The 27,780-nt window shown below is 36.2% G+C and overlaps 3 protein-coding genes across 9 annotated transcripts; 1 reads left to right on the forward strand and 2 right to left on the reverse strand.

Moving 5' to 3' along the window:
- Positions 1-6,709: 6,709 nt before the first annotated feature.
- LOC124298280 (pyrimidodiazepine synthase-like) lies at positions 6,710-8,748 on the forward strand. 4 transcript variants are annotated; one of them, XM_046750085.1, is made up of 5 exons: positions 6,710-6,929; positions 7,050-7,155; positions 7,378-7,621; positions 7,735-7,956; positions 8,131-8,748. In XM_046750085.1, the coding sequence occupies exons 1-5, from the start codon at positions 6,905-6,907 to the stop codon at positions 8,260-8,262; spliced, it is 729 nt and encodes a 242-aa protein (XP_046606041.1). In that variant the 5' UTR covers positions 6,710-6,904; the 3' UTR covers positions 8,263-8,748. The 4 variants fall into 4 exon arrangements, 3 of the variants coding, with proteins under 3 accessions (XP_046606041.1, XP_046606040.1, XP_046606042.1); XR_006906766.1 differs by lacking the exon at positions 6,710-6,929 and having other exon boundaries at positions 7,022-7,155; positions 8,131-8,331; positions 8,570-8,748; XM_046750084.1 differs by lacking the exon at positions 6,710-6,929 and having other exon boundaries at positions 7,022-7,155.
- LOC124298284 (uncharacterized) lies at positions 8,385-9,885 on the reverse strand. 2 transcript variants are annotated; one of them, XM_046750091.1, is made up of 4 exons: positions 9,710-9,885; positions 9,335-9,550; positions 8,982-9,166; positions 8,385-8,487 (listed from the first exon to the last, which is right to left on the reverse strand). In XM_046750091.1, the coding sequence occupies exons 2-4, from the start codon at positions 9,362-9,364 to the stop codon at positions 8,469-8,471; spliced, it is 234 nt and encodes a 77-aa protein (XP_046606047.1). In that variant the 5' UTR covers positions 9,365-9,550; positions 9,710-9,885; the 3' UTR covers positions 8,385-8,468. The 2 variants fall into 2 exon arrangements, with proteins under 2 accessions (XP_046606047.1, XP_046606046.1); XM_046750090.1 differs by having other exon boundaries at positions 8,385-9,166; positions 9,710-9,882.
- A 2,130-nt stretch (positions 9,886-12,015) lies between these two features.
- Positions 12,016-27,670, reverse strand: LOC124298257 (carnitine O-palmitoyltransferase 1, liver isoform). 3 transcript variants are annotated; one of them, XM_046750037.1, is made up of 16 exons: positions 27,344-27,670; positions 18,609-18,778; positions 18,384-18,520; positions 18,004-18,280; positions 17,568-17,891; positions 17,228-17,427; positions 16,899-17,103; positions 16,653-16,760; positions 16,536-16,561; positions 15,948-16,013; positions 15,225-15,287; positions 13,729-13,840; positions 13,347-13,616; positions 13,074-13,223; positions 12,772-12,981; positions 12,016-12,660 (listed from the first exon to the last, which is right to left on the reverse strand). In XM_046750037.1, the coding sequence occupies exons 2-16, from the start codon at positions 18,747-18,749 to the stop codon at positions 12,556-12,558; spliced, it is 2,394 nt and encodes a 797-aa protein (XP_046605993.1). In that variant the 5' UTR covers positions 18,750-18,778; positions 27,344-27,670; the 3' UTR covers positions 12,016-12,555. The 3 variants fall into 3 exon arrangements, with proteins under 3 accessions (XP_046605993.1, XP_046605994.1, XP_046605996.1); XM_046750038.1 differs by lacking the exon at positions 15,225-15,287; XM_046750040.1 differs by lacking the exon at positions 15,948-16,013 and having other exon boundaries at positions 27,344-27,669.
- Between the last annotated feature and the right edge of the window lie 110 nt (positions 27,671-27,780).

A 27,780-nucleotide genomic window follows, 5' to 3' on the forward strand; every position in this document is an offset into this window, starting at 1 on the left:
GCAACGAAAAAAGCGTGAGATCAACAGCAGAGAAATGACGACGGAAAGATCACCAGCTGAAAAATGTGAAAAACTCAGGGTCTGGTTTTCTGCCTGTAACTTTTGATCCGTTGCTCGCAGCGTATTAGGATTGTCCCCAATCGGTTTCTCTCGCAAAATTACGTCGGAATAGTGCACAAAAGAATTTATTCCAGCACTTTTCAAAATCGCCAAAATTTTCACCAAAAATGGAAAGGGGTTAGCCTTACTTTTTTCCTCATTTTTTGAGCGAAAAATGACTGGTCTCGGATTCGATCTGTGTGACCATTTCCTGACTAATCGGACCACCAAGAACTCAGAAAACGCAACGAAAAAAGCGTGAGATCAACAGCAGAGAAATGACGACGAAAAGATCACCAGCTGAAAAATGTGAAAAACTCAGGGTCTGGTTTTCTGCCTGTAACTTTTGATCCGTTGCTCGCAGCGTATTAGGATTGTGCCCAATCGGTTTCTCTCGCAAAATTACGTCGGAATAGTGCACAAAAGAATTTATTCCAGCACTTTTCAAAATCGCCAAAATTTTCACCAAAAATGCAAAGGGGTTAGCCTTACTTTTTTCCTCATTTTTTGAGCGAAAAATGACTGGTCTCGGATTCGATTTGTGTGACCATTTCCTGACTAATTGGACCACCAGGAACTCGGAAAACGCAACGAAAAAAGCGTGAGATCAACAGCAGAGAAATGACGACGGAAAGATCACCAGCTGAAAAATGTGAAAAACTCAGGGTCTGGTTTTCTGCCTGTAACTTTTGATCCGTTGCTCGCAGCGTATTAGGATTGTCCCCAATCGGTTTCTCTCGCAAAATTACGTCGGAATAGTGCACAAAAGAATTTATTCCAGCACTTTTCAAAATCGCCAAAATTTTCACCAAAAATGGAAAGGGGTTAGCCTTACTTTTTTCCTCATTTTTTGAGCGAAAAATGACTGGTCTCGGATTCGATTTGTGTGACCATTTCCTGACTAATCGGACCACCAAGAACTCAGAAAACGCAACGAAAAAAGCGTGAGATCAACAGCAGAGAAATGACGACGGAAAGATCACCAGCTGAAAAATGTGAAAAACTCAGGGTCTGGTTTTCTGCCTGTAACTTTTGATCCGTTGCTCGCAGCGTATTAGGATTGTCCCCAATCGGTTTCTCTCGCAAAATTACGTCGGAATAGTGCACAAAAGAATTTATTCCAGCACTTTTCAAAATCGCCAAAATTTTCACCAAAAATGGAAAGGGGTTAGCCTTACTTTTTTCCTCATTTTTTGAGCGAAAAATGACTGGTCTCGGATTCGATTTGTGTGACCATTTCCTGACTAATTGGACCACCAGGAACTCGGAAAACGCAACGAAAAAAGCGTGAGATCAACAGCAGAGAAATGACGACGAAAAGATCACCAGCTGAAAAATGTGAAAAACTCAGGGTCTGGTTTTCTGCCTGTAACTTTTGATCCGTTGCTCGCAGCGTATTAGGATTGTGCCCAATCGGTTTCTCTCGCAAAATTACGTCGGAATAGTGCACAAAAGAATTTATTCCAGCACTTTTCAAAATCGCCAAAATTTTCACCAAAAATGCAAAGGGGTTAGCCTTACTTTTTTCCTCATTTTTTGAGCGAAAAATGACTGGTCTCGGATTCGATTTGTGTGACCATTTCCTGACTAATCGGACCACCAAGAACTCAGAAAACGCAACGAAAAAAGCGTGAGATCAACAGCAGAGAAATGACGACGAAAAGATCACCAGCTGAAAAATGTGAAAAACTCAGGGTCTGGTTTTCTGCCTGTAACTTTTGATCCGTTGCTCGCAGCGTATTAGGATTGTGCCCAATCGGTTTCTCTCGCAAAATTACGTCGGAATAGTGCACAAAAGAATTTATTCCAGCACTTTTCAAAATCGCCAAAATTTTCACCAAAAATGGAAAGGGGTTAGCCTTACTTTTTTCCTCATTTTTTGAGCGAAAAATGACTGGTCTCGGATTCGATTTGTGTGACCATTTCCTGACTAATCGGACCACCAAGAACTCAGAAAACGCAACGAAAAAAGCGTGAGATCAACAGCAGAGAAATGACGACGAAAAGATCACCAGCTGAAAAATGTGAAAAACTCAGGGTCTGGTTTTCTGCCTGTAACTTTTGATCCGTTGCTCGCAGCGTATTAGGATTGTGCCCAATCGGTTTCTCTCGCAAAATTACGTCGGAATAGTGCACAAAAGAATTTATTCCAGCACTTTTCAAAATCGCCAAAATTTTCACCAAAAATGGAAAGGGGTTAGCCTTACTTTTTTCCTCATTTTTTGAGCGAAAAATGACTGGTCTCGGATTCGATTTGTGTGACCATTTCCTGACTAATCGGACCACCAAGAACTCAGAAAACGCAACGAAAAAAGCGTGAGATCAACAGCAGAGAAATGACGACGGAAAGATCACCAGCTGAAAAATGTGAAAAACTCAGGGTCTGGTTTTCTGCCTGTAACTTTTGATCCGTTGCTCGCAGCGTATTAGGATTGTCCCCAATCGGTTTCTCTCGCAAAATTACGTCGGAATAGTGCACAAAAGAATTTATTCCAGCACTTTTCAAAATCGCCAAAATTTTCACCAAAAATGGAAAGGGGTTAGCCTTACTTTTTTCCTCATTTTTTGAGCGAAAAATGACTGGTCTCGGATTCGATTTGTGTGACCATTTCCTGACTAATCGGACCACCAAGAACTCAGAAAACGCAACGAAAAAAGCGTGAGATCAACAGCAGAGAAATGACGACGGAAAGATCACCAGCTGAAAAATGTGAAAAACTCAGGGTCTGGTTTTCTGCCTGTAACTTTTGATCCGTTGCTCGCAGCGTATTAGGATTGTCCCCAATCGGTTTCTCTCGCAAAATTACGTCGGAATAGTGCACAAAAGAATTTATTCCAGCACTTTTCAAAATCGCCAAAATTTTCACCAAAAATGCAAAGGGGTTAGCCTTACTTTTTTCCTCATTTTTTGAGCGAAAAATGACTGGTCTCGGATTCGATTTGTGTGACCATTTCCTGACTAATTGGACCACCAGGAACTCGGAAAACGCAACGAAAAAAGCGTGAGATCAACAGCAGAGAAATGACGACGGAAAGATCACCAGCTGAAAAATGTGAAAAACTCAGGGTCTGGTTTTCTGCCTGTAACTTTTGATCCGTTGCTCGCAGCGTATTAGGATTGTCCCCAATCGGTTTCTCTCGCAAAATTACGTCGGAATAGTGCACAAAAGAATTTATTCCAGCACTTTTCAAAATCGCCAAAATTTTCACCAAAAATGGAAAGGGGTTAGCCTTACTTTTTTCCTCATTTTTTGAGCGAAAAATGACTGGTCTCGGATTCGATTTGTGTGACCATTTCCTGACTAATCGGACCACCAAGAACTCAGAAAACGCAACGAAAAAAGCGTGAGATCAACAGCAGAGAAATGACGACGGAAAGATCACCAGCTGAAAAATGTGAAAAACTCAGGGTCTGGTTTTCTGCCTGTAACTTTTGATCCGTTGCTCGCAGCGTATTAGGATTGTCCCCAATCGGTTTCTCTCGCAAAATTACGTCGGAATAGTGCACAAAAGAATTTATTCCAGCACTTTTCAAAATCGCCAAAATTTTCACCAAAAATGGAAAGGGGTTAGCCTTACTTTTTTCCTCATTTTTTGAGCGAAAAATGACTGGTCTCGGATTCGATTTGTGTGACCATTTCCTGACTAATTGGACCACCAGAAACTCGGAAAACGCAACGAAAAAAGCGTGAGATCAACAGCAGAGAAATGACGACGAAAAGATCACCAGCTGAAAAATGTGAAAAACTCAGGGTCTGGTTTTCTGCCTGTAACTTTTGATCCGTTGCTCGCAGCGTATTAGGATTGTGCCCAATCGGTTTCTCTCGCAAAATTACGTCGGAATAGTGCACAAAAGAATTTATTCCAGCACTTTTCAAAATCGCCAAAATTTTCACCAAAAATGCAAAGGGGTTAGCCTTACTTTTTTCCTCATTTTTTGAGCGAAAAATGACTGGTCTCGGATTCGATTTGTGTGACCATTTCCTGACTAATCGGACCACCAAGAACTCAGAAAACGCAACGAAAAAAGCGTGAGATCAACAGCAGAGAAATGACGACGAAAAGATCACCAGCTGAAAAATGTGAAAAACTCAGGGTCTGGTTTTCTGCCTGTAACTTTTGATCCGTTGCTCGCAGCGTATTAGAATTGTGCCCAATCGGTTTCTCTCGCAAAATTACGTCGGAATAGTGCACAAAAGAATTTATTCCAGCACTTTTCAAAATCGCCAAAATTTTCACCAAAAATGCAAAGGGGTTAGCCTTACTTTTTTCCTCATTTTTTGAGCGAAAAATGACTGGTCTCGGATTCGATTTGTGTGACCATTTCCTGACTAATTGGACCACCAAGAACTCAGAAAACGCAACGAAAAAAGCGTGAGATCAACAGCAGAGAAATGACGACGGAAAGATCACCAGCTGAAAAATGTGAAAAACTCAGGGTCTGGTTTTCTGCCTGTAACTTTTGATCCGTTGCTCGCAGCGTATTAGGATTGTCCCCAATCGGTTTCTCTCGCAAAATTACGTCGGAATAGTGCACAAAAGAATTTATTCCAGCACTTTTCAAAATCGCCAAAATTTTCACCAAAAATGGAAAGGGGTTAGCCTTACTTTTTTCCTCATTTTTTGAGCGAAAAATGACTGGTCTCGGATTCGATTTGTGTGACCATTTCCTGACTAATTGGACCACCAGGAACTCGGAAAACGCAACGAAAAAAGCGTGAGATCAACAGCAGAGAAATGACGACGAAAAGATCACCAGCTGAAAAATGTGAAAAACTCAGGGTCTGGTTTTCTGCCTGTAACTTTTGATCCGTTGCTCGCAGCGTATTAGGATTGTGCCCAATCGATTTCTCTCGCAAAATTACGTCGGAATAGTGCACAAAAGAATTTATTCCAGCACTTTTCAAAATCGCTAAAATTTTCACCAAAAATGGGAAGGGGTTAGCCTTACTTTTTTCCTCATTTTTTGAGCGAAAAATGACTGGTCTCGGATTCGATTTGTGTGACCATTTCCTGACTAATTGGACCACCAGGAACTCGGAAAACGCAACGAAAAAAGCGTGAGATCAACAGCAGAGAAATGACGACGAAAAGATCACCAGCTGAAAAATGTGAAAAACTCAGGGTCTGGTTTTCTGCCTGTAACTTTTGATCCGTTGCTCGCAGCGTATTAGGATTGTGCCCAATCGGTTTCTCTCGCAAAATTACGTCGGAATAGTGCACAAAAGAATTTATTCCAGCACTTTTCAAAATCGCCAAAATTTTCACCAAAAATGCAAAGGGGTTAGCCTTACTTTTTTCCTCATTTTTTGAGCGAAAAATGACTGGTCTCGGATTCGATTTGTGTGACCATTTCCTGACTAATTGGACCACCAAGAACTCAGAAAACGCAACGAAAAAAGCGTGAGATCAACAGCAGAGAAATGACGACGAAAAGATCACCATCTGAAAAATGTGAAAAACTCAGGTTCTGGTTTTATGCCTGTAACTTTTGATCCGTTGCTCGCAGCGCTCAATCGATTTCTCTCGCAAAATTACGATGGAATAGTGCACGAAAGAATTCATTCCAGCACTTTTTAAAATCGCCAAAATTTTTGCCAAAAATGCAAAGGGGTTAGCCTTACTTTCTTCCTCATTTTTTGTCTCAAACATTCGATATTTGTGACCCTTTCACGACTAATTGGACCCCTAGGATCGCAGAAAACTCACCAAAACGAGCATAGGACCAACGGGACAGAAATTACAAAGCGGAGACCAGCAGCACAAAAATTGCGAAAATGAATCTTTAGTTTTTTCGCCATATCTCTTGATGCGTTGCCCGCAGCGTATTTCGACTGCGCGCAATCGATTTTCCTCGAAAAATCACGGTGATATGGTGCGTGAAAGAATGGATTCTAGTATTTTTCAAAATTATGAAAATTTTTACAAAAAGTCCCCGATCAACATCATACGAAATTCCCGCCCGACCCGTATAGGCAAAATAATAGTTTGGATGGCCACCGCAAGAAAATGCCACAAACGGTGGGCTCGTTGCAACAATTTACATTTCGTACATACATACGACTCGATCAACTTTACAGATCTGAGACTTACAAACTTAAACCACTTTAGAAACGTGAAAACAACATGCTGAGATTTCTGCCATCATCCTGAGAATTCAATGTTAATCTCAACAGTAATTACATCGCCACATAGCCAAAATGCTACCATGAAAATTTTTCAGTTCAATTCAATGCAAAACCATATTGCGTTGGCTATTGAATTTCGTCGCATGATATTGCGCAACCATCCCACCATGGCGACTAGCGCGACTAGAGGTAAGGAGGGCGAACGCATATGGCGGAATCGTCGAAAAGTGCATCGTGAAAGTAATGAAAGATCTTGTAGTTCAAGATGTATCCGCAAGCCATACCAGCGCCTGGTTACGAATAGGATACATACGTGAGGATCGACGATTCAAAATCACCGCGCTGACGGACCCCGCAGTTGTAGCACTGCCAGGCGGGTACAATCCGCGGATCGTTCATCACTTTCACAGTCCATTTTGCCAGCATTGCGTTCGGCCTCCTTACCTCTAGTGTCCATGCAACCCACGGTCAGACCGTGGCAATCGCGACTCCTACCACGGCAACCAACGTTACCGATCAGAGTCACTTGTCACCGGACCACGAGAGACGTGCATCGCATTTTTCGAACTGAACCTTCGCTGGTCCTCATTGTTAGAAATAATCTATCAAACAAATAGAACCGATACGGCATAAATTTTGAGAGTGAAATTTGTAGCTTCGCCGAATACACTCAAAACATGAGTACGAAACATCTGAGTGTCGGTGAGTTAAATTGTATTAACTAACAAGTTCATAATTGTAGTATTATCACGTACTCGTATGCCTGCTATTAAATCTAATCAACAGTTATCATTATGCGACTATCAATTTATTCATTCTCAGGATCTCAAGTCCCACCCTTGGTACCTGGCAAGCTACGATTGTACAGCATGCGATTTTGCCCATTTGCCCAGAGGGTTCATCTTGTATTAGATGCTAAAAAAATTCCGTAAGCCATATCGAAACATGCCTTATAACGTTATATGTAAATCTGATGCCGGCAATCTTAATTGGTAAAAGGCAAACGTCTGATCTGGTTTCACATAAATTACATCACTCTATTTCTATGCTGAGCAACTTATAGTTGTAATCGTATTGAATATAATATATTTTTGGAATCCTTGTTTGCATTTGACATTCCTACTCAAGCTCCTTAACTCTGATATTTTAGATATGACGTTGTCTACGTTAATTTAACACACAAGCCGGAATGGCTAGTGGAAAAAAATCCATTGAGTAAAGTTCCGCTGCTTGAACTCGAAGAGGGAAATATTTTATACGAAAGTCTGATCATAGTGGATTACCTGGATGAGGCCTATCCGGAACACCGTCTATATCCAAAGGATCCTTTATTGAAGGCTCAAGAGAAGCTACTTATTGAAAGATTTGGTGCTATAATAGTACTTATGAACAAGGTACAACCAGAAATTATTCAGAAATAATCATGGTGTATTGCATATTTGACAATCAATTTAGCTATTATACAAGTTCGCTATGTTTGTAATTCTTATCTTTTAAATTGCTCAAGGTCTATTATACCCCGACCATGGAACGTGAGCAGTTTGTTGAGATCCTGAACGGCCTTGAAATCTTTGATAGAGAACTCGTTAGGAGAGGAACTCCATTCTTCGGTGGTAAACAACCTGGAATGGTGGATCTGATGATATGGCCGTGGTGCGAGCGAGCAGATTTGATCAGGATTCTGAGGGGAGATCAGTTTGTCCTTCCTCGTGAACGAATACTCAGACTGGTTGGTAAACAATATACAGTAATTAATAAACCTAAATCACTTAGCCCAGTAAACTACTTTTAGAACCTTCCGAAATCAAGGAATATATCTCATGATTCATAGGAAGAAAATTCATACAAAAAAGAGCGTTCTCTATGTTAACAATTCTTTTGAGCATTGTGAATTTGAATTCAGCTGGAATGGAGAAGTGCGATGAAAGAAGACGAGGCTGTGAAAGGTAGTTATTTAGACGGAGAAACACATGCCAAGTTCATACGCAGTAGGCAAGCTGGCTCAGCCCAATACGACTTCCTTATTGCACAATGAGTGCCTTTTGCGACGATGTACTACTGCTGATAATTAAATAATATACTTATGCAATATTTTAATGAAATGGTAATTGGTTAACTAATTCATGTATGTACATAATATTACATATACTTTATGGATACAAATATTCATTTTATTGTCAACTCTGTGATTATATGTGCGAAGTTTAGCTTATGTTTTCTGTATGGATCCAGAATTGATCACTATTCCTTTTTCCCGCCACTAAAATAAATACGGACTTTTGTACAATATACTACATAAGGTTGCAATCATTTATTTTACATTATTCGGTATGACATTACAGACAGGACCATTTATTTGTTGCTGAATAGTAATACGACTGATACCACCATTCCACCTGGCACCCGCAAAAGCAGCCTTCTCTCACTGGAGTCTCGTGTTCAGCAACGAATAAATGACCGTGTAGATTGCCCTGTAAAACTTAAAATACATGTAATAATAAAGTTGTAAAAAAGTATCAAATTTCCCTTTCTGTAATACTGTTTCTTCTAATAGATACGACAATGTCTTCTAGCAGCATTACTTTACTTCTCTCGTTTTAAATTATGTTCATAACAAAATTTCATTTTCGATCCAGTCTTGGTCAATCGGCCAAAATTTTTCCAATATTTTTTTATATGCCCCCATATATCATCGAATACAGTCCGAAAAGCAAGAAGCAAGCGAACACAAAGCTTGCTGCGATCATGAAAGACCTTGTATTTTCATGCCTCAGGTCCTTCAGCGCTTTCTGATTGGCCTCGAGTACATCCTTAACTTCCTCTAATTCCCTCTCTAGCCTGTTCCGATTTTCAATAGTCAGCAATTTTGTTCTTAGTTTTCTCTCAATCAGCTCAACCTTATGTAGCGAGGCTTCTAACGCTTCCTGAACAACCTCCATCTGAAAATGTAAGTTACTCATATAAGGTAATTACTGTACAAGTTAAACATTGATATTTCGTGCAAACTATCTCCCTTCATTAGCAATGAGGCACTTCATAGGAGTTATTATATTTTTCAACCAAACGTGTTGATAGTAACACTGAGATAAATATTTTACAAAAAATACCTCGCTTATGATCGTCTTTTGTTGCGACATAGTGGAGTAAAACCAGGAATATTCAGATGCGGAGATTTAAAAAAAAATTTATTTTCTCTTCATATGTCGACCGGTATCAGCATCTAGGAATGCTGTCCGTGAAACTCCACGTCGAATCAAATTTTAACAACACGAGTGGTGATCAGAGCTCATTCAAGAATGAGAAATTCACGATCAGGCCGCCCTCTTGTAAGTGAAAAACAAATGAAGACATGTATGTGTGGCATTGCCATCGGAATCTAGAGCTATGCGCGCTATGCGTAACATCTGTTTACGTATTTCTAACCTAAAAAATACGCTCTTAATTATGACACGAAGAAATAAAGTTGTTTTTATACAACTTACGATCATGTAGCGTTGATTTTATAACACGTTCGATGATTCTTAAAACTCTCTGGTGTTGAACCGTCCAAAGGGGTTTCATCATTTCTCAGTAACGTGATGAATTTTAGTCAAAGAACAGAAAAAATATAATTCTAATTGTAAATACTTTGGTGACCGAAGAGCTTCAAAAATTATAATCAATCGATGGATGAGGAGACGTTGAACAGGTAAGTAATTTTACATTTATCATAAATTTTGATCTTTCACTCGCTCTGCATACATTAATAAAATTATGCAATTGAACAACAGGCTTGCAGCCGAAGCGCTGATGGAAGAGGCAAAAGTTGGTGCTAGAAGAGCAGAAGTCATGGGTCCCAGTGGATGGATAAAACCAAAACATACAATAAACAAAAGATTTCTTCACTCAACACTTAGAAATGCGGTTCTCTCCAACAAGCATCGTCTTGTACAAAAAGACAAATTGCCCGATGATCGTTGCAAAAGAGACAGTGACAATAACAAATGAGATACAAGTGTTAAAGCCTATAGATTAATCATTCAATCAATCATTGATTTAAAGCCTTCGATTATACGTTGTTCAGATTTTATTGTATATGGCAAAAACTATAAAATTTACAAGTGTGATTTATATACATGTATACAAAGTCATTGTATAATATGTAAATTTTATTGTTACTTAACTTTGCTTAGGTAAAGCGGAATACCTACATCGTGTGTTATTCCATTGAATCACAAGATAAGAAGGAACTCAAATTTAAGCAAATTCTGCAACATAAAAATGCCACTGAATAATCACATCAACTAATAACTGGATACTTTATCATGAGGCGTCAGATCGATATTCTATGGGTATCAAGAACGACCTAGTATTTGTGCAAAAGTCGAACAAATTTGTCACACAATTTATATTATTTAAAAATTATCCCGTCAATGATTTAGCAAATTTTGTAAGGAATAAAATTTGCAAAGTTATAATTTGTCGACTCATATAATTCTCAGATGTACGCACAGTATTCGAAGAAAGAAAGGAAAGCAGTTCTGTTTGAAACATTGGTGTATGTTATTTTTTTATGTTTTTTTTTTATTGTTATTATCATTATATTTAAATTTACATTAATCAGGGATTTGAATTTCACAATTAGTTTGTCAAATGAAAATATCGGTAACAAAAATTGAATAAGTTTATCATTCAACCACCATTGACAAATGACACGTTGTGTTTAATTGAGTAATTAAAATATTTAATTATTTCCACTGCATATCCGCAAAAAAGGAGAAAAAAAAAATAAGAAAATAACATCATGTAATAAAATAAGAAATCCACACCACATGATACAGTATACTGTTTTGTTTGTGAGCACCAATACCACTAAATATATAGGTATACTATTAACTGTAAGACATAGATTATTGACAATAAATTCCCATTTATAAAATTATATATATATATATATATATATAAATTTAAATATTAAAAATGATTACTATTTTTTTTTTTTTTTAGATCAGTTGTTTTGCATTGATAGGTTGCGTATATTGTAATATTGATTGACTGTTCTATAACAATCTCCTTTCCCGTATTAATACAATTATCAACAAATTTTGCGTGATTTTGTTATTTTTTTTTGTACATACAAGGCAGGTCACTAGAAACGCATACACATAAGTATCTACGAAGTCCCTCTAGTAAGCAGAGTTGTTTATAAAAGAGAGATGAATCGATTTTCAATGTTCTTCACACGATAACATAGGGGTTTGATAAAAGTAAGGAAATTATATACGTATAACGAAGATATGGATAAGACAAGTGGATGGAGTTTGTGATCTAAAGATAATTTACGAGGAATTCGTAACCCCGGATAAAAAAGATTTCATTTTTTTTTTTACAATTATGTCAGTGTATAATTGATATAGTAACTCTTTTCGAAAAACTTGAAAACAAGAATGCCACAGAAAAAAAAACCAACAAGTTAAAAAAACAACTACTATATAACCAGTTATTCAATTACTTTGCATTTGATAAAATATTTTTAAAACAAAACCTGTCTGTGATATGAATTCGTCATCGTACTTTGATTCGTATACGAATAACGATTAATTAATGTTTAATGTACAAAGAAAAAAAAAAAACAAGATAATAAGAGAAAGAGAGAGGTCATTGTGTGTAAAATACTATTATAATAATGAATACAATGTGTGGTATAATAATACCCTAAAACTGTTTTACAATATATATATTTACAAGTAAAACTTATCTTCTATCATTTTTGATGTTAATTTTTTTCGTTTTTTTTTTTTTTTTTTCTTATTCTCAACTTTGATATTCTTGCATTTGGTTTTTATATATGCATAACATCGAATTCATTACCATGACATATAGTATACGCTTACATAACGATTGTTCAAATGATAAAGACTTACTGTCAATATTTCAATAATGACATAAGTGAGGCGAATTCAAACGTTTAACAAATTGTGCAACTTAAGATTCACGCCTAATAGACAATGACGGAAATAAACAAAAAAAAAAAAAAAAAAAAAAAAAAACTTTCCAGTCTATGTTGATCTTTTTTTTTTAATATTTTCCTACCTACAAAGAAAACAGCTTGTTTTGCATTGATAAAAAATACGTACATGTGTATAACAACATAAATGTATTTACATCAATCAACGTAATTGGTTAATTTCTATTCTCCTTCAGTTTACTATCGATTCGAAGAATGTTCAACTTGTTCGATATCAACAGTGTTGTTCTGATGTAAAGTCAGCAGAGAAAAAAATAACTATGAAAAAAAAGGGGAAAAAAAAAGTAGAAAAAAGAGCTTGCAGTAATTAATATCACCGTGTTACGCCGATCCGTTTTTATGTTGTTGTAATTTTTTATACTCGGTGAACAGATTCTTCATATCAGAAAGCGCTGTTTCTATCGCTACTGCAAACCTTGCAGAGTTCTGAAAGAATATGAAATGAAATAGAGGAGAAAAAAAATGTATAGAAAATCGGTCAATAATTATAATTGGTCTAATAGTATTTGTAGATAATAATATATTCATCGAACTTACCGTTTCGGGCGAACTGATCTTGCTCGAAATATGAAAGAAGAGAAAATCCTCTCCGGCAATTATGTAAGAAACGCCGTATCCATCGTCAGCTACCGGTCCAAATCCACCACCGGCAGATATACAATTTGGATATTTCTTCAAATCTAATCTGGAAGTTTGTCCATGGGGTGTCTGCGACGTTGAGAGTCTCCATGGTTCGCTCAAGACCTCCTGTGTATGCATTTTGGAATAAAATGAGGCGTCATTACTTTTACTCCAAAAGGTGAAAGGACGTTCGGCAACCGTATTTCGCAACATATTACCTTGAGGAATGGAGAATCGACTTCCAGGTACTTAGATACAACATACAGGCAGAACAAGTGACGATCTATTCCCTTGCCGCACATGGCGTCCTGGTAGCCCAACTGGTGACGAGCGGTAGCTGCAGCCAGCAATTTGTATCTCTGTTCAACCTACAGCCGTAAATATAAAGACATATTTTCTTGAAACTCGCAAGTTTCATTGAACAATAGAAATATAAATAAATAAACAAAAAAAAAAAAAAAATTACTTTTTAACTTGTATGCAAAACTTACAGTCGCAGATTTATCTTCCATAGATTTAACCCAAGCTGCGGATTCGATGGTACAAGGTCGAACAGTTTCGGTTCTACCTTCCCTGAATAGCCTCGTCATTGAGGCTTCATAAGTTAGACTAAATTTACCAGCATCTCTATAATAAGCTAACTGAAGAGCCATTTGTATATAAGCATCCGGAGATACTCGACACAATTTCATGAAGCCTTTTCCATAAGCGTTGTGCATGTAGATTCTCAACTCTACGTCGTTCAACAGCTTCTCGGCAACCTGGAAATTAATAACTTATGTTTTATAGTGTGTTTGTGTGTTTGCAAGAGACACAAGGTTTACAGAAGGACCGATTTAAGCATCGAATCAAGTACTTGACACGATCCCTCACCAAATAAGAGTTTTCAATAGCTTCCAAACACTTCGGACTCATGTCCCATTGAAGACGAACCGGAGCTGGACAAAATTCAGGAGTTCCGATTGTACGTCCATCTTCTCCGTATCTGTATTATGTGAAAGCAATGTTGAAAGAAAACCAGATGCAACGGTCGCTGTTTGAAATATTTACAACCATACCATCAAATTCAATTGATAATAAAACTTGATCATATAAAATGATTATATTATGTTGCAACGGTATTGTCGATTGAATTTGATCAATGGTATACGTGGATAATGGACCAAAAGTTTACACAGTAACATTGTGTTTCTCTGATATTTTTGTATTATTAATCTTTGTCCACACGTTTAGAATCTTGAAATTAAATTGCACAAAACAAAATATTACCTGTAAAATTTTACTCCACAAATGTAAGTATTATTTCATATACAGTCCGACCTCCAAATAAGAAACCCGGCAATAAGAAACTTTCCCCAGTTCCTCACTCGAGCGCTTCCCCCACTCTGACTCGAACTGCGAGCTCGAGACTTTCGTGCGCGAAACCTCTGGTTAAGAAACCATCCTTGAAGGGAAAGAGTGTGAGAGACAGACAGAGGTAGCGAGCACGGAGCGCGCGCCGGGTGGGGGTATGCGATACATAAGAAAAACTGTTCCCCTTGGGGGCTTCTGGTTTCTTATTCGGAGGTTCGACTGTATAATTAAGGATGATAATGATGACGTGCAATATGCAAAGCAGATGAAACTATTTGCAATCCTCATCTCTCTGGTGCACATTCATAGTTTAATTTCTAACTCAGTTAGATTCAATCTACTCAAACATTCGCAACGCTGCACTAGCCATGCAAAAAAAAAAAAAAAAAAAAAAAACCATGCCAAACTGGAGAAACGTAAATAATTAGAACCGAATACTAGATTAAAAAAGAAGACATTATTAATTCCACTCGGGGGCAGCACAAAAAAAAAACTTCATCATAAATTGAAATTCATTGAAAATTGAATTGTAATAATGCTTGTTGCTGCTTCGGCAATCAAAGGGTTGAGAGATTGCATTATTTTAGTTATGATTAATTGATTGAAAAATCATTTCAAAGCTGTTAGCAATTTTCAACAAGCAGGTACAATTTAATAGTAAACTAATGATTTGGTGTAGCTTTGAAATGATTGAGCTGATAGCATGAGAACGAATATTATTAATATTTACACACAAAACACAAAGGCATTGGATGAAACATTTAAATAGGTACGCCATTAAAAATGACTTACCCTTTGTATTATTATGTCGAACGCAAGCACGACAAAACAAAAAAATTAACACAAGTTAAATTCACAAGTAATAAAGTAGTAAAGTGCCCCAAATTTTTAAACTAATAACACCACCTCGGGGTGCGAACAAGAATACATTATTATCGGTGCGTTAGTTTCATTGTTATTATAGTTATCATTGTATTTAAAAAGTGTGAGCAACTTCGTTTTTAAATAACAATTACCCATTCTCCGCTTCCGTAGCAATACAGTATTCCCATAGGTGTCCCATCACGGGAGCATCGGCCCTGGTAACCAGAAGATAGAAAAGAATTGTTTTTTTTTTTTTTTTTCAAAAGTTAAACCCAAACCGCTACTTTCTCTGTTTTTGAGTGTTTTCTTATTTTTTTTTTTTTTACAATTTATTAACACAAGTATCTAAAGTTAAAGCCGCCGTATTTAATTTAGTATTCTCAGCCAAATTCATCATTTAATGATGAAAAATGATCAGACAGCTAAAATTAAATGCAGATTAGCTGTAAATAATAATAAATACATGAAGAAAAAAAAAAAAAACAAGAAATTCAAAGAATGTTAAGGGGATAAAAAAATTGCACATTTTGATATTAAAACCAGAGATAGACATAACTTTTCACTTGACGAAGATGAAATTCAGAACGTAGTTAACTGTACAAGATTAAAATTTTGTTTGTAAAAAAAAAAAAAAAAAAAAACTTTCAATTTTCTGAAAAAACATGTCTCGCTAAAGGTAAAAATTCTGTATCCCGTTAACATTCTTCACTTTACATATTATACGAATTTGAAGTTATATTGTAAAGAAAAGTAATAAAACAAATATGGAAAAAAAGCACAACCAAGCATTCCAGGCATATATATACATATATGTATATACAGATAGTATGTATACGTAATTTAGAATCTGCCGAATCGCAGTTTAACTTTCTTACTCTATATTCACGGTTTCTTCCGATATGACAAACTCCCACAAGTGTGACATCACAGCCGCATCTGCCCTGCTCATGACTTATCATTACATGTCGGATCGTCATCGTCACAAATGTGTGACAAAAAATTATAATACTACAAGTTGAAGTTGAAAAATATTTTTTGTTTTGTTTTAGTTGATTTTTGTTTCAGAATGTGATCAAAATTTTGGTATTTCATCTTAATTTTCTTTGAATCCTGTTCAAAATTTTGGAAAAATCTTTGTTTTTTTCCCTTCTCATTTTATGTACTTGGTAGAGCTTTTTAATTAGCACTGCAAACTTTTGTAAAAAAAATATTATTGCACACTCTTAACAATTAATTAAAATTACTTAGCATTGACGGATAATTTGAATATTGAATTATCTTTCGGAAATTTCAATTCAAATGAATATACGTATGTATCAAATACTGCAACAATTTGACTAAATTTTGATCTTCTTTTATAACTGAAATTTAATTCAACTCGACTAGATTTTCTTGATATGCATGAAACGTGAAGAGTAGTTTTTACTCTGCCGCAGAAAAAAAGAACAAAATTTTTTACTCACCACGAGTGCTCGGCATTAAAACCGATCTGTAAATACAACGAAATTTTAAATATCAAAAAATTTGTATGTACGAACGAATTTTCGTTCGCAAAAATGATAATTTTCTTAAAACCTTACCCTGCCGTTACTTCCTATACAAAGCGTGAACGATTTGTCGAACCATCGATCATGTCCCTTTCCATGTAACAAGATTCTGCCATAATTGTCTAATTTCTCCGGATGAGCCTGGACAGAATACAAATTGCTGAAATTATTCCGCTCCCATATTCGTATAAAACCATTTTGTTCCAATAGTTGAATAAAAAATCAAACTTAGTATACGCGACATAATTGAAAGAACTGTCAGGCTAAATGTTTACCTACCGGATCAAATTCGTACGGAATACTGTCTAAAGTTACAACAAAAGCTGCCTTTTCAATGGTGTCTAAGCTGAATCGATTCACGCCTTTGCTAAAATGATCTGCTCGGGTTCGAGCCCAGGTTGTTCTTTCTCCGGCAGTAAGCGCTGCTAGTTTCTCCTCACCTGCGCACGGAGTCGAAGTATCGTCGAGTATTTCCTGCATTTGCCTGAAAGTCATTTTGAAATGATAAACACGCAAATAATGTAATATAAATTTTCAGTCTAACAGTTTTTGAAATAATACTCAGTGCGATAGCATGATAAAACTTTCTGAAAAGACTTTGTATTGACCTTTCGATTTCACAAGGCTGTAAGATTCTGTTCTTATAATAGATCAAAACTTTGTAATATCTTCCTTTATGATAAACGACTATGTGTTTCGAATCTTGAACATGTACTAGCTTGTCAGTTTCGATACCAGGGATTCTAGTTGTGTTGAATATTCTCTCGTATTGCCAAGAGCACAAAGGAACTAAACCTTGAACGAGGATCTGAAATTATAAAAACATAGTTGTCATAGTTTGACGTTCCATTGCAGTGAGATGCAAGCTTTACTTTTCCGGCACTGCTTTTTCCACGTAATTTGAGATTTAAAATTTTTTTATCCAATTAATCTTCACATCTTACTAACCGGTTCAAGTTCCTGTCTTTCGATAAGTCTGCGATACTGTAAACAAGAGTGAATAATTGTTGCTGCGCGAGACGCTTGGATCTTGCTCGGATGCATGAGTAAAGCATCGATTCCGTAAAAGTTAGAGTTGACCATCAAGGGAGATCTTCCTCTCAAATAAACATATTCCTCCCACCAATCAGAAACGTAATTAGTAGACCACCATGACTTGAGTAATAAATAACGTTGAAGCTTAACGCCGATACCATCTTTGAATTCGTTGGCATGTCGTTCCATTCTTGCATAATTTTCATCATCCAAAAGTGGTCTGACGCTTCTCAAGTACTGTATTAACAAAATGGAATCATACAATCAAGTGTTAGAGTTTCAATGATATTTGATGTAAAATTCATTAGAAATTGATGAAAATTATTCATTTCTTTTGTTGGTAAATCACCCTTTGGATTGTGTCCTCGACAGACGGCAATGGAAGCCTGGGTAAAGATCCTTGGAAGCTGTACAACATGGGTGTACTCCATCCTGACAAAAGTTTAACAGCTGCGAGCCAAAATTTTGTAACCGAGGAAATGCTGCTACCTTTACCGCGAGCTTCGTACATCCATCCTTTGTACATTAGCAATAATTTAAGAGTGTATCGAATACTGTAGATGACGAACAACCATAGTAAAACAGCCACGAGAAAAGATCCGGCTAGATGAGCAGTTATGGAAGACCTGCGAATATTAAAAAAGAAAATCAAAATCAGTCGTAATATGATAGACATAATAAATTTTCCAAGTTTTCTATCCGCTCTATTTTAAAATATTAAAATCTCACCCTGGTAAGTATGGCGCAACTTTGCCGACGAGGTCGAAAGGTACTTTATATCCGACAAAATGAATTGCTGTGACTAAAGCAGCGGTTAGCCAAAGACTATGTAGCGATGCTGGATATACTCCAGTTTTTATATTGTTCTGTAAAATAATATGCGTAGCGTTATAGCGAGATAAAAGAATATTTTCTTATAAACAATAATTTGGTATATTTAAAGTATACGCGTACCTTGAATCTGAAGAATCGTTTCTTCCAAGACCTGATACCCGATTGCCATACCAAGTGCAAGACTTCTCTGTCAAAATTAACGTCCCATCCCTCGTGAGTGATGGAAAAGCTGAACGCAACGGCCGAATGAGCTTCCGCCATGCTGGTGTAACCTCAGTAGAAAACAAAATCTGAAATGCAAAAAGATAAAGGTTGAAAATATAACATCGACCTCACTTCCTTGAATGTATAAGTTGTAGCAGCGTTTCATTTGTATAGCAGCATACAATTAAAACTTATTGTAACGACCTAGATCATAAATTAAATTGACAAAGCCAGACGAAGAAATACGCATATCCAACTACGTAATTCAATGCTACAATATCGTATCTAATATTCGCATCAACTGACGTTCATGGCCATTTATAAAAGCCTTAAAATTGTTTATAAATATTATGTAATAAACAAAAAATTTATTTACTAATTGCAGTCCTAATCAAGTCGATCATCGATGATTTCGTTAAACCAGACATTGAGTTTTATGCCGTACAATAGAAAAGGTGAACTTTGTTTGTTCCGATATTATAACTCACAAACTATTCTTGTTGCGTTTTTTTTTTTTTCCTTTTCCCCCCTTGATTATTTTAATTCTACTGGCACAAATGGCCAATGATTAAGCAAATATATTTGATTTATACGGCAGCAACAAGCAAATCAATTCGAAACTGTTACAATTCACAATCACTATAAACTGTATACAAGAAAATATAGCGTACACATAAATTGACGACTAAAAACAACTGGGTGTTAGCCTTGGACTTTGTATGGAGTGAGTTTGAGGTGTTAGTTGCAAGCGTAGCCTGTAATGCATACTTTGCTACTGCGATCGCCATCGTTATCAGATACTGCACTACATATACCCCAGCAGCATTGTATGTTTAATTAATAATAGTCATTATCTTCTAAAATGTACAACGTGTAACAGAAAAGAACGTTGTCAATGTTTTGGACGTAATGGGAAGACAAGAATTAGAAACATAAATTTTAAATCAAACACACACGACTCCGATGCCGAAAACTTGAGAACAAAAAAAAAAAAAAGTTCCATCCTCATAATTTTATGGTTAAATCGTCGTAGTACGCATAAACATTTGCTCTTGGATTCTCACTCACTTCAATGGACGGAAAAAACAAAAATAAACCGAGTAATAAAATAAGACGCAATTACTTGTTGACAATGCGCTGACGATTCGTCGGGTGCGACGAGTATAATACAAAGGTCGAAAGAGGATCGCATGAAAAATTGAGTTTATAAACCTGTGACAAGTGGAATATTTTTGGCTGTAGTTCGATATAGATTATACAATGGCCATTTTTAATACACTTATTTACCTAACTAAGCCGCCCTGCGGTAAGCTATGCTGTTCGCTACACGTATACTACATACACCGATGTATTACTATCTGTATAATTCTATTGACATATGCCTGTTTGTTCACGGTGCTTATCAGTGAAAGCTTCCTGAATTGATGACATAGTTGTATGATATACATCATGGTTTAAGGGAAATCACAAAATATGTGCGTGGCCGAAATTACGGAGACGTCGACACCAAGTTTATACAAAAATTCTTTAGCGATGACAATGAAATTATTAAAAAATGAAACTGTGTCCTCTATACATGTATGTCGATGACGAAAAAACGGAGTTGTAGTTGTTTTCTTAGTGTATTCCGAAGATTTGTTGAGGTGTTACAAAAAGTGGAGCGAAGATCTTTAAACAAGAGAATCTTTGATCAAATTGACGAGTTTTTCTCAAATTGAACATTCAATCTCTTTTGAATGTTTTGTTAATCGAAGTGCCGAGTTTTCTAGTTTATTCTTAACAAATGAAACTTCTAATTTGCATAACACACGCAAAACACAAATTTTTAGCGTTGTATCTGGCCATTCTTCGACATATGTATTTAAAGTATTTAAAAAAGGAAATACTAAAATATGATAATGAGACAAAATAGAAAGGTATTATGATAAAGGAGAAACTAAAAGAGGAATTAATCTCTAAGAAAAATAAATGAAATGTATTATAATTTCCTTTTGAAAATAGAAATTCTTTTATCGCGTAAACATTTTCTTTCCTTATAAATATGCTTATTACATCGAAACAAATTTACGCAAGCACGTGTAATAAATTCTGTAGAAGATAATATACAAATATACAAATGAACATAGTTCTGTTGAAACAATAATAAATAAATAAATGAATAAATGTGCGTATAAAAGTGGTATTCAATGACTTTGAAATAGACTGTGTCTTTATTACACCTTATACAGAGAAAATTCATGAATCAGTTTCAACATAGTTGAGAATTTATGCAAAACACAATCGATCGATCGTTCATTGCCACCGCACTTAATGTGGTATTACCTATCATTTGTCGACTATTATTATTACTATATGTACATGATAGGTAATTTAAAACCATATAATGTTGCACAACAGTACAAAGTCCAAAGTATACGACTGATATCTAATGAATATCTAATGATCGATCGTACGTATTATAGTGGAAATTTTATTATTGAAACAGGCAAGTTTTAGCTGTGCACGTAGTAATTTCAGTAGTTTGTAACTGTTTTTTCACCGCCGTAATCATATAAAAATGAATGAACGAACGAACGAATGAATGAACAAATGAAGAAAGCTGATATATGTGTAGAATTTGCTATAAAAATCAAAAAAAAAAAAGAAGAAAAGAATCAAAGAAAGAAAGAAAAAAAGAAAGAAATGAATCAATCAAACGAGGAAGGAGAACAAGAGCCTTGAACCGGATAAGAAATCACTCATACCACGTGTAGTAGTTACGGAACGTGTTACTACATTATCTAAATGTGCCACGCATGACGAGTGAATGAGATGCAAATATGACTTTTCATTAGTCCGTAGACATACGATTCAATACGTAGTATTACCATTATCGTTTGTCTTGTTAGTAGATAAGATATGATTGTCGATATAAGCGTCCAAAATTACATCTGGTACCAGACGCTCGCTTTCTTTAACATAAATTATCAAGTAAGTAGCGACGTGTAACGTTTATTACATCTTGTACCACGCTAGCGTAAAAAAAAAAAAGATAACATGTGTGGCAACCGAATCAACGAGATTGAGTTGCAATCAATGAAAGATGCATGATTTATCATTTTTCTGTCGCTTGTGCAATCTAAGTGTAAATACATTGTAGTCTATGCAGGCAGAATGATATAGTCATATTACGTTAAAAAAAACAAAAACAAAAACAAAAAGAAAAAAACACCCGATTGTCTGCCAAATGATTGCGATAGCGTGTAACGTATACTGTATGATAGGTATACGTGCATGTGTGCGTAGTATTTGGACTTTGGTTTGCCAAGTACCAGACGGACGAGGTCAACGACGTATGGTCCAAAGTCTAAATATCAAATTCCAACGGCATTATATAAAAATGTAAATTTGAATTTGATAAAATGAATCTTTTATTGATACAAGTTCAAGCGACAATTCAAATATCTCGATATTTGTAATACGGAATTGCACGACGACGATAACGAAGCTGCGTAAACATACATCTAAAATAATTGATGATAACATTGGAGAAAATAACAAGGTCCTTGAAATGTGTAAACAAAGTAAATCAGCATTGAATGTATCGTCTAGTTGGCAAGAAGAAATAAAAAACTGAAATTTTCAGATGGCAATTTAAAAAACATTTATTATTTTGCATTTTGAACCGTGATATAATAAAGCAAAAGATTAAGCAACGATATCCATCATTCGTTATCTAGCGTTGATCAAAGTACACCAACGAGGGGAGGGATAAGGGGTAAAAAAAATCGTACTGTCGTTCCTGTTTGCCAATTAGAAAACATCTGTGTAATAAAACTGCGTAGAAAAAAGTTTTTACTAAACTCGGATGCAAAAGATCTTTGAACAACGCAGAAAAATTGAAAAATGTTCTTTCACAAAAGAAACAAGATGACCTATCGATTATACGAATACGCAAATTTCAGTATAATAAACTAATCACTGAGCGAAAATTATATGAGAGTACCTTGAAATTAATATTCAAGATCTTTACGAGGTAAATCTACTTTGGACATACAACACTGCTACTTATTTAATTATTCATTATTTACCTCAATGTAGGTAAAGGTCTTTGAACAAACAAGTTTAAAAAAAAAAAAAAAAAATTGAAAATATCGACACTATATACGTATATATATAAATGTATACCTGTGTGTAAATTGTGAGGATAAAGTTAGTAACGTTAAAGTAACTGTGCGCGTTTAGGAAAGATCGTTATTTCGCACATTCAGGATTGTCTGAAACTTAGTAAATCATGGTAAACAAAATACTAATATATTTCTAAAAATCAACTCCTTTGCAAAAGTCATTCGGAAATTGGACGATAATGATTTTTTGTCCGCTCCTCCGCTGAAGTTTCGATACATTAACATCGTCAACTTCATTCTTGTTGTAAATTGAAATTACGCACCATATTTTTTCTTTCTTATTCTGACGTATTCACACGTTAATTTACATACCGTGTAGAGGACTGCATCATGGAATTTTAACATAAAAAATTTCAAGTCGCTGACGCTGCTCGGTTTGTTTTTTTCCTTTCTTTTTTTCAGCCCAGAAGTTGCTTAATTATACGCAGCATACTTCATCGATACAGGAATATAAATTTTACATTGTCGCAAGCACGGTAGCCTGTCGGTCTTCCCGTAAGCCCCGAGTGATAAAATATTGAATATTACAAGTTGTGCAATATCCGTGTAACATCTGATAACGAAAGCAGGTGTATTAAAAAAAATGTTATACGAATGCCTTGTATACGGTACATTGTTCCCTCAAGTCAACAATTTTCAAAATTTGGAACAGCAGATACGAATTTTGCTCTGACATATATTTTATTCTATTTCGTTTGCAGAAGCAAACATTTTAATCAAAATGATTCTACATACGTTAACTTTTCACCTGAAAGTTGGCGTATACTTTGTAATAAGATTACAACCTTCATGACGATTAATCAAAAGCTCGCATCATGAAATCAATAAGCATATATTCAAGTATGTAAAATTCTTCATTTTTAATCGGATTAAATGTCACAAGCCTCAGGTATTGTTAACTAAATCCAGGAAACAATTTATTCTATTTTTTACATCGCAAAGTTCAAGCGTTGATACTTTTCTATTCAATATGTGATTCAACGACTAGTCACCAGTTTTATAAGGTTACGCATTTCTGCAGTTCAAGCCGTACGACAAAGAAATGGAATAACAAATAGAAACCGAGACATCGAGAGAGAAATGAAAAAAGAAGTTTATCAATGTTGAAATTTCGTTTTCCTCCTTTTTTTTATAAATCTAGAAGACGAAAATGTGTCCCGTACACAAAACCAACAGTTAACAACGATATTTATATCAATATATGATATAAATAGGGCATTCCATGTCAAATCAACCAGTCATGGACCTCATCTCCTACGATTTTTGATGTATAACAGATTTTTTGAATTGTTTCGGTCAAAAATCATACCTGTAATTTTTCGAAAATTTGCCGCCATTTTGGAAAAGTGTGATGACCCGAAATATTCTTTACGCAAAAATGAACATTACAACGTTTGGTCGCTAGATTGAGCCTCGTTCTAAACTGCCAGTGAGATTTTCAAGACACACCCACCTGCGGAAGCTAATAAGACAGTCGCACCTATCAAACTTTCTAATCCCTCTCTCAATTATAGCATTTGATATTGATCATGTGACAAATTCGAGCATTTTTACAGACAGATGTTAAGACAGGAGTAACAAGATTGTGTCTGTCGTACTATTATAATAACTATTTTAACTGATTTGCTTTATTTCATACATATTCAATTTTTATGCGATCAATAATTAAGGAGTGTGTCATTATTACGTTTAATCTTATACATTGTTTATCTCGGTTCATTTGAACAATTGTAAGATACACAGCTTTGGATTCTAGTAACAGATAACATCAGAAACAACATTTAGGTCACACTGTGATCGAAACAACAAAATAAGAAAGAGAATCAGAGGCTACCTAATCTATATCAACGAATATCTGTAAAGGAATCACGTTACTAGTAAATCGATGAATTTAACGGATAACCAATCGGTGAGTCATTCATATCATTGTTTGTTGTGGTCAAGTATACAACGTCTTAGATATACTTGCTGCACCGATAAAGATAACTTTGTTTTTTTCACTTCTTCTTGCTTGTTTTTCATTTTATTTTTTATTTCAATACAATTTTGGTCGTATTTTTTTTAAATATTGAACACAAGAAAGTATGACCAAGATAGACGGATACCAATTACACGCCTGTGATGTGCATACATACAATTAACAATAGCAGCTTCAAAACAATTGTACAAATAATTAAATAATGGGATTACAAAAGTATAGGTTGCAGTATTATGTTACACACGTAAGCAGCATATTATTATCGATTGTTTGCCATTGAACGTATGATCGTTCGACAATAATAACATGTTGTAATTTATCGTTGCAGTGTTTGCAACCAGGATAAACATTACAGAATATTAATGAGGCTGGAGTTGGCAACATTATTGCAATGATTCAGGTTTCGGAAAATCCGTTATTTCGTAGTTTTAGGAACATCTGAAGAACAGTGAATTATAATAAGGCAAAAGTCAAAACTTAGCCACCACAAAGTCACTACAAAATTGCAAAATAGTGACCCCCCCCTGCCGTTGTTGCGTTACGCTAAAGTTACTAACTTCAGCCTAGTGAATATTAACAAGAATTGCCAAACAAGGCAAAATAATCAATTACGTTTACTTTCTTCTAAATAATATAATCACATATAAGTATTGTCGCACGCACGCATATCAAAGTATAATAAATTTAAACAGGAAAAAACTTGCAACCGGAAAAATTTACAATTTTACGAAATCTTATCATGTTGAAGTTAGTAACGTTATCGTAACGGTTCATTCGTTACTTCAAAATCATTGTAAAAATAAGAAAATAGTAATTCTTTCTCAACGTCTCGCTACTAACGGTGAAATCTTGTCACTTTTCAATTGTTTCGATGCGTGAACGAAATATAACGAGGTCAGATTGGCACACATACATACGCACACACACGATGACAATACTCTCATGGATGTATTGAAAGAGATCGTAATTCTGTCGGCGCATTGAACCGCCGATTTATTTAAATATGAGCAGACCACAACGCGTTAAACACGCCTGTAGACTTTATGATTTTTTCAACGGGTCAACGCTTCCGTCTATTCACGGTTGACAAAAGAAGGAACTACTTAGAACTAGTAGGTGATGAAAGCTATAAATAGCTTTCGGGGTTCTCGTAAAATCCGTATAGCGCGGAGCTTCATACATATTGAGAGGCATGTGTTTTAAAATTTGAACGCGTGAAAGCTGATCAAGTATCTCTAGCCTCCGAATGCATAAGTATAAAATTGCCCAGGGTCGGCGGCGTGAAAATATGTAAAAATAACGAGTTTGGATCTAGCCAGCGGCCCTGGCTGCCACATGAGAACCGCCTCGTGACTGGATAAAATGCTGCGCCAACATAATCTTCATTCGACTGTTCGGCGAAAGTCTGGTTTTGTACAGGTATGTATACCTATGTATCCACATACACCGTGTGTAGTTAGCATTTCTTGAATGAACGGTGAGTCGACGAAGTTTTGCAACGGTAATGTTTCGGGGCATAAAGTGCACCGGGAATTAATACACCGTTCCGAGTATCGCGTAGACTGGAGCTGGGAATGTTCAAGAAAACTAATAAAAGACACCCGTCACAAGAGCTACAGCAATTGCGCAACAGTGTTTATTAAGAATCATCTTTCAGTAGTAGGTTTTGCGGGAGGGCGCAAGATCAGTGATTACACCAGAAATGAACCTCAGAAAAAAAAAGACAGTCTATTAAACGAGGATCGCTGGTTGGTTGTTAGTTTATTGCCAACATAAATAGTCAGAATTAATTTATAGACTTAGAACTAGGTAGTTGCTGAACGAGGTTAAAATTAGTAACGTTATCGTAACGTAATATTCAGCGAATAAATCCCTTTCTGTCTCAATTTTATAATGATTTTGAAGGAACTAAGATCGTGAAATATGAGTGTGTTCTTATTTATTTCAGGCAATTTCAAAAGCGCGAGACACGGTTTTTCCTCAGCATGAATCGTTACGATAACGTTACAAAATTTAATACGATGTTACTGAACAAATAAGAATCGCAAGATGTGAAGAGGGTAGGCACATGGAAACTACTTTCTAAAGTTGAACAACGAACGAACGCACGCAGGCTCAAGCCAGCGCATCGCAACTAATCGTAAAAGCTAAGGTGCTCTCTCTCTCACTCTCTCTTGCTTACACACAATCAGTTTCGTCCGATCGAAAACGTGGCGACCGAGTTAAGGTGAAGCAACTGCCATGACGCAGGCCAACAATAAGATAACCCGAAACCCGCGTAGCAGCCTCGGATTGGCCGTAAGGGTGGGTGTGCAGCAGCCGCGCCTCCGAAACGAAATATATGCTATGCATTCGGATATGTGTCGATTTTGTACACAGCTGTGTGCGCCCGAAGTGGGGAAAAAGATAACTCGACTGTTGCTAATTATAGCTGCGCGTGTAGCTTTAGATACAGTGTATGTACGCAGCTGCGTTGCGCTCATGCATGCATGCTCATGTCTACTCACGTTTATCAGACGCGCAGTTGACCAGTCGGACGAAAACTATCATGTATTATGGGGATATGTTGTCTGGAAACGAAGACGTGTCGATCCTCGGCTCTTCGTGCTTTTTTCTACTCGGTATTAAGACAGGTAAAGGTGTCGAGCACCTTCGCATTCGCCCGCTTCTCCCACGACGTACGACCTTCAACCCACTCCGTGTGTACGCCACTTGATGATATTTAATTTATGAGAACGAAAAATTCCCTAATATACCGCGCCAGGACCACCGACCTCACTCGACGTGAGTCGGAAGCATACTGGCCAACTCAGGACGGCCTCTACCTCTCCTCACCGAAACCAGCCTGTACCCTGAACTTTACCGCTTTTCGTGCGGTTTTAAGAGTTTAGACCTATGATTTCCACGACATCAATGCAGAGGTCGCTACTGTCTGTAGATTAGC

Source organism: Neodiprion virginianus, chromosome 2, assembly GCF_021901495.1.
Source record: "Neodiprion virginianus isolate iyNeoVirg1 chromosome 2, iyNeoVirg1.1, whole genome shotgun sequence".
Lineage (NCBI taxonomy): Eukaryota > Metazoa > Arthropoda > Insecta > Hymenoptera > Diprionidae > Neodiprion > Neodiprion virginianus.